This window comes from Gallinula chloropus (assembly GCF_964237585.1).
Source record: "Gallinula chloropus genome assembly, chromosome: 1".
Classification (NCBI taxonomy): domain Eukaryota; kingdom Metazoa; phylum Chordata; class Aves; order Gruiformes; family Rallidae; genus Gallinula; species Gallinula chloropus.
This window is the reverse complement of record NC_140085.1, coordinates 116,540,667-116,548,132: the sequence shown is the minus strand read 5'-3', so window position 1 is coordinate 116,548,132 and position 7,466 is coordinate 116,540,667. Positions and strand designations below refer to the sequence as shown.

The window sequence follows — 7,466 nt, the reverse complement described above, 5'->3', positions numbered from 1 at the left end:
CTCCTTGTATGTTATACTAAATACTTTCACTTTAAAAGGAAATGACATTGGAGCCTCCTATGCCCTTATGATAGGCCTCATCATTAGTAAAAAGTATTTAATGATATGCAAGAGCAAAGTATTAATATTTAAAATCACAGCTTCTTATTAGTCTGATAAATCCAGCCTTCCATCTTCAGGGCTCAACATTGATCTTCCCCAACTGTTAATTCCAGATAAACTATAAGTTCTCCAGTGGAAGGAGGTGTTTTAAGGTCACATTATAAAGCAACATGAACACAGATTACTGATGATTTTCACAGTGCTGTGCTTTCCTTTGATGATTTATACCATGCAGGAAATTGCCATACATAGGACCTCTTTTTCTTTTTTCTTTTTTTTTAACAGCACTCTTTCACTATTGCTTTCTTTTTTTCTTTCATAGTAATGCATGAGTCTGATGCTGAATGCTACATTATCATCATGGCTTGGGGCGTTAACCTCACTGCAAATTCAGAACATAACCTTAAACCTTTCTCTTAATACGAAATGCTCTGAGGGGAATGCATAGAGTTGTGAAGCATTATCTGCTTGTTTCATGCGTCCCAATGTTTCCTCTTACTATGAAATGTGAAATTTTCGTTAGCAGAGTCCAGCTTTCTGAAGTGCAAGTAGCAGCATATTAGGTATGGAGAATGTTTATTTTAGAACTTTTGCACCAGCCAGAAGACAGTACTGGGGTTAGACAGAGATGAACAGACCTCACCTCCTCTAAAGTCATGAGATGATCCTAAGCTTTTATGTAAAGCAGGAGAGATAGCTCTTGTGACAGCCTGGATAGCCAAATGTCATTGGAAGACAGCATCTATACTGTCAAATCACACCTGGCAGAATCCATTCACACCATTCTCAGCCCATGGCTTGCCCCAGTGCTTTTTGTTGGTATTGACCCAGCCATAGAGAGATGCCACCATGCTGAGTCCTCTCCCCAGCCATTTCAGCAGCTGCTGCAGGTCCCCCTGCCCAAAAACTCATACCTTGACCCAGACCTGAGATAGAGGCAAGGGGCATTTTTGGGGTGTTGCTGATGATTAAAGTCATATCTTGGAGGAAATTGTCTCTTCTGCTGAGGTTCTTGGGGTAAAAAAGTCCTCCTGGATCAATAGCTGGCACCTGTGCACCAGTGGCCCATGAGATCTTCTCTCGCAGCCCTGACAGAGGCAGATTCATACACCCATTATCAGTAGGCATTGATGCCCAGCCTTTTTGCCTTTGGCTTTTCCAGCTGAACTTGTGGTTTTTACTTGTGGTTAATGTCTGGGCTGTTTGCATTTTGTAGACAGCTGTTGTGTGACAGGTGACCTCTAGCTCCACTTCACTACAGAGCTGAGACTCCGTTACTGAAGATGCTTTCAGGGATCATAAGGGTGAAAATAGCTGCACTGCATCTTCTCAAAACCAGCTAATTGGAGTTTTAAGGGCTTTGAAGGGCTGAATTAAAATATTCAGCCCAGATTCTGGCTCTGAAATCTGAAACCCAGCCTCCATTGTTTTGCCTGAGGCATGCTTTGTGGCATCTGTACCTGTTAAGGGGAATTCCACCAAATCCAAGGGCTTTTGTTTGGCCAAGGCTTCTGTCAAAACAGGCTTGGTTACAACAGCTGCAACAAGTGTCTGAAATGGCAAAACAAAATTGCATTTAAAAATATGCCAAAAAACATGAGACAAAGACAAGCCTGTTTGATTGAGAGTCCTTCATGGATCAAAGTAATAAATGAAGCAGTATTTCAATCAGTTCATTTCAGTGTCAGACCCAATACTCACTCCAGCTTCCATTTAAAATTTGTTTCGTTTTAAGTTCCTTCTTTCCTTCAGTATATCAGTTTTGTGGAATGGTCATTGTCATATCTTTTGCCAGTAAGTCTAACATACTTGCAAATTTTAGTCCAGACCGCAAAACAAAGGAGGATTTCCTCCTCCATTATCACTTAGATTGAAAAACTTCAATTACTCGAACTAGATACACACACACTGAAATAAATACAAGTTCCATACTTCATAGTTGACACAATCCAGAGATAGCAAGAAAAAAACCACAGAGGTGGGGTGGGTTTTTTTGAAGGATAAAGCTAAATCCCTAAATACAATAGAAATATATGAGGTATTAATCTTCTTCCCTCATCTTGCCACTTGCACTCAAGTGTATTTATATATATTATATATATATATATATATGTTTGTTTCTTATTTTGTCTTTCCCCCAGGAGAAGCTCAAAAGAGAAACAGAGATGGCCAAATTGACAGAGTCAATGAGTGAGTACAAATAGGAAGTTCAACCACTTTCTTTTTCCATCCATCGCCCTCCCTTACATAATGCCAGAAAACCAGAAAATGGTGTTTGCATTCAGGGATCTCATTCAACCCTATTTTCACTCCTAACTTCATCATAAATCATTCCACTCCTAAAAAAAAAGGAACCTCCAAAACAAGGACTGCTATTTTCCTCATGCACTGTTGAAATCACCTGCCTTTGAACCTCAATCCAGCAAAGAAGGTACTAGATGTTTGACTTAATAAGACTGAGTTTTACTTAAGCAGAATGTAACTACTTGTGGATTTAATGAATGCCTTTTACTTGATTCATTCGTTCACAAGCTTGTAAAAGGTCACACTAAATCCAGGGCAGTTATTCAGGATTGTCGCCTCTGCCAGACTCATCCAACAGGAATTATGCCCAGAGATGTATGTGGAAATGTTTCCATTGATTTCACTGTTTTATAAGAGGTGTGCGTTGTGTTAACTATGTAACCAACAAGACATAATCTGTACTTCTGCCGTAATATAAGGTCTAGATAATGGAGTAGTGGCTATGAACACCTGGAGCTGAGAGATTCACACTGGATAATCTATTAGTGGACAAAATTTAGAGACAATTTAGGATGAAATCTTGGCAAACCACTGTCTCTGTCCCAAAACATATCTACCCCCACAGCTTAGGCAAACAGAAATAAATTTACTTTAAAAGGCAGAAATCCTTTACTCAGCTTAACCAGAGACTATAGAAAAACAGAAACACAGACATCCATAGCACTAATTTGCATTAGAAAATTCTTACCAGGGTTTTTTTTTTTTTTCTGTTTGTGTACAGAAGATCTGTTCCTAGAGCAGCACTTTGCTGCCTTTTTGGTGTCCCAGTCCTCTTTGCTTCCTTCTCTGTATCTCCTTACACATGCTGCTACATGGTAGGGTCACCACTACTAGCTATAAGAAATATTGCAGTATCAGAAACAACCTTTCCCACAAAAAGGTGTTGCAGACCTGGGAGACCCAGTAGAGACATCAGAATATCCATCTAGCAAAGGCCCTATTCCTAGGGCACAGATACAAGACACAGAAGTCAGCCTCAGAACTCCTCTTGCCATGAGGGGAACACTGCTAAGCAGTAGCAGTCTACAGGCAATGGCGTAAGATACATGGCAATCTACTGATTGGTAGTCAGTCTCTCATTAAAACATTTGATGGTGTACTTGCCATGAGGGTGTGAGTTGTTATCTGAATGCTATTCTGTCCACTTCTTCCTCTCCCTCCCTGGAGAGAATCTGCATCTCAAAAGACCTGGCAAAATCTTCTAAGGGAGAATCATAGATGAGATTTTCAATTTTTGGAGCTATCAACAGGATCCACATTCCTCTGTTTTCTCCAGTATTCATAGGTAAAAGTAAATATTTCTCCATGCTGCAGCAAAGCATAGGTGGTAACAATGGAAAGATCAACATTCCCACTTAGCAAGGCCCAAAAGGACAATAGTACCTGACCCAAGAGAAATTCATTGCAACAAGGTATGATACTCTTGCTCCATTAACCTCCGTGGATGTACAATGTCACTCTTAGAAGCATTGTGCCACCCCATCACTTCCCTGGTGTTACTGGATGTGGAATAGTTCTATAGTCATGTCTTGATGGATGGGTGGGAGATGGATGGAACAATGGAGAAACCTGTTATCAAAAGCAGAAGCAGATTAGTATCCGCCTATTGATGGGCTTTGCACAACCTTTGTAAAAGAAGGTGAAGGATTCTCACTGAAAAATGTCAGGGGAAAGCAAGCAGACTTTCTTAATGGTCTGAAAAGTCAAAGGGTCCTCCATAATACTTTATAACTGCCCAGGAACACAGTGACAAAAATACACTGTGCAGTTCCTTTAGGATTCATGGGTGTCTTGCAAATTACTTTTATTTGGCTTCCTCAAGACAGCATGATTCTTAAAAGGATTTACTACTGCTTTTTATGAGGATTTTTCCATTCTCCATGCAAGCCTTTTATGAAATTTTCAGATGATTTCATGACATTTTAAAATATTTTTTAATAAATCATAAACCACATTGCAAGCTGGAAAGAAAATTCTCAGCAAACAAACCACAGTGCTCTCCGTAAAGCTAGTGCAGGTTAAAAGGAAATATATAGGATTGGGAAGCAACAAGCTAGTGTGAGGTGGGCCTCTAGTTTGGAAGGCAAGGCCTTTTTCTTGGAACTGAGTAAATAAAGAAAAGTCTTTGAGCCCTTAGAGGGTTTCAAAGGCCTCAAGAAATAGCTTACTCGTACCAATAAAACAAAATTATTATTTGTCTTCCAGTTTCACCCAAGAGCTGTGCTTCTCATCTCTTACCTCTGTTCATATCTTTGCACAGTTCCAGAAAAAAATCAATCCCCTTCCCTCCACTGGTCTATCATTTTCTGTCTATCAAAATGCTGTGACGAAGTTACCAGGCACTGCTCTCTGCCCCTTCTTCTCCTCCATATTCTCTGAATGTGTCTGCAGTAAGAAAACCCCCATACCTGAGATTCACGTCACACTGCGTACTAAGAGGAAGACTGAGAGAACACCAATGCAGTAGTTGTTCCAAGTCTGTTATCTTTGCTAGCAGGGATAAGTCTGTATTTTTGTCACATTTTGTAATTCCATTCTCAGAGGATCTGTCGCATTTTAAGGAACAGTCATAAGGAAAAAAATGGTTTAATACTTTCTGTCCTATTTCTGTAGCACCTTCATGAGGATGGAAAAATATGAGGTATCATGACAGAACCCTATGCTTGTGTGTGTTGAGAGAAATGCCTGCCTTGACAGTTAAAGAAAAAGAGAGAAGAAAAATAATTTTAATGCAACAGTAGTTGAAGTGCAAACCAGAAAGAAATGTTGTGCTAATTTTTTGGGGGATAGTCCCTTAGAAGCAGAAATGCATACAAAATAAGATCACTGTTTGCCCCAAGTTATTATTTTACAACATTTCCAGAGAATTAATAGAAAGCCACCATAATTACATTGAGCCCCAAGGAGCTGTCCAAGAATTCCTTCATAATGCCTTAAAATCTATAAGCATCTTGAAATTTCTTTATAGCCTGAGTAGGGCAATTTGCTTATCATAATCTCAGAATATTTAAAAGCTGAACATATAAATGAAACCAGGAACCAAATTATTTTCCCTACTTTTTTTTGTTTTCTTCTGTGTCTGTTTTTCTCATGCTTCCCGTGTGCTGGTGGTCATTTTAAACCCAAATGATGCCATAATTTTGCCTGCAAATAGCTAAAACATGGCAACCAAGGTAAGACAGTGAATATTAAGCAGTACAGGAAGGTATCAGATGAGCAGCTTGATGTGTTTGGCCAATATGAAAAATTACATATTCAGAGAAACATTCTGTGCAGGACTATGCAATCCTCAGGAATGATCATCATTTAGAGTACTTTGAGGACAGAGAATTATAATATTTAGTGAGTAGACAAATGAAGTGATGCCTTGTTAGTACCTCAGAAAATCCTTTTACAGTCCAGTGTTACAACATTAAAAGGAACTTCCTCTCTAGTTTCTTCTTCTGCTATCCAGCTAGTCAAGGTGTGCAGCATGTTCATGAGTTGCCTTAGATGAAAGCAAACTGTCTATATCACAACCCCCAATTGGCATCTGTAGGATGTCTGTCTTATGTCAGGGGCTAGCCAGTTGATTTTTCTGCAACATGATGGCTCACCAGTTTGAGTAGCACCTGCAAAGCTCCCCTCGGGGTTCTGGCATTTCTAAAATCCCTGGTACTCTTTGCTGAAGACCAAATAAGAATATGAGTGTTCCCCTTCTCTTTCATCCAGACTGCGCTCCGAGGCCTCCAAGTCACTGCTGAACAGATGAGTTCATACAATTTCTTCTCCTTAAGGTAGTGTGGAAGCCCAAAGTCTCAGCTCTGAATTACACAGAAGCGCGGATCTAGTGTGCCATATAATGTCTGCAGCATAATCAACATGTGACATGAGCAGCGTGAACTTGCTACAGGCTGGAATCAAAAATGGGCATGGTTGGCTGCTCTAAATCATTTAAACAGAGAAGTGGCATCCAATTAAGATGTTCTCCAGCAGTAGGGGCACATCAGTAAACAGTCATGTTTGTTCTGTTACCCAGTTAAGCCACATGATACACCTGCATGAGGACAGCCAGAGGCAGGAGAGTTAGTTTAAAAAAAGGATGTTCCTTTATTTGTTACAAAAATGTGTAGTCCAAATGTCTGTAAATGTACTTCCAAAGACAGTGAAATAATGAATACCAAGACCTTATATGACTCCAGGTAAAACCTTCTGAATTATTCATGCCATGGCTTTTACTCAGGAGGGGTAAATAAAAAAATGTTAAAAATAATTAATAAATCAAACTAGTCTGAAAGAATTTCAGGATCAGGTAAACAATAGAAGAGATTTGGTTTGTGATAGAGTACTCTTCACATAAGCTTTCTTTTTCTTGTCTCCAGCATCTGAATCTGAAGTGTCCCTTTTGCTCTCTGACAGTTGTAGAGAGGGTTTGTAAAGAGAAAAGTGTTTCTGCTTTGACTTAGTTAAAAGTCACAGTATTTCCAGATCTACATGCACCAGGGTAATCTGGAATTTTTTGAGCAGTCCTAATTACTCTTTTATGGTATGGAAGAAAAACATACAGTATGTTACAGTAAATATATGTCCAATATACTCTCTCTTGCTATACAAAGTTGTAACCATTCTACTTCAACTTATTTTCCCTAGTAATACACTTTTTTCCTTTTTCTTTTGTTCAGAAACCTAACCTTTTAACTACCACATCACGAGTTGGTGGTACATGCATAAATGCTATCTTGTGTGAACACACCAGCAGTTGTGCATGCACAGAAACAGGACTTATAATAAGTGATGTTAAAGCCAGAGTTTGTATCTTGCTGGTCTAGAATTCCAATTCTTAAGTCTCAGAAAGCATTTCTAAGTGCAAATATCCAGTTTAACTTTTTCCTCTGATGTCAAGTACTATCAATTTGTTAGAAAGAGCAGATTCTTACAATGCAAAATTCAAGTGCAGGAACTCCAGAGCATTCAGAAAAATCACTCAAGAAAGATGTTTGCCCATGCTTGAGGAAGTTAGGCTCATTTGTTTTCAGTAGACCCAGTTATCCTTTTCTGGTTAGCCAAGAGTGGAATAGGGG

At 39.3% G+C, this 7,466-nt stretch overlaps 1 protein-coding gene across 1 annotated transcript in view; it reads left to right on the top strand.

Annotated features, from left to right (window-relative positions):
- Nucleotides 1-2,267: 2,267 nt before the first annotated feature.
- Nucleotides 2,268-7,466, top strand: part of KCNJ6 (potassium inwardly rectifying channel subfamily J member 6) — a gene marked incomplete at both ends in the record, with an annotated part of 112,466 nt that continues 107,267 nt past the window's right edge. The window contains one exon of the mRNA XM_084278391.1: nucleotides 2,268-2,292. Within this exon, the coding sequence (XP_084134517.1) occupies nucleotides 2,268-2,292 (25 nt within the window). The remainder of the gene's footprint in view (nucleotides 2,293-7,466) is intronic.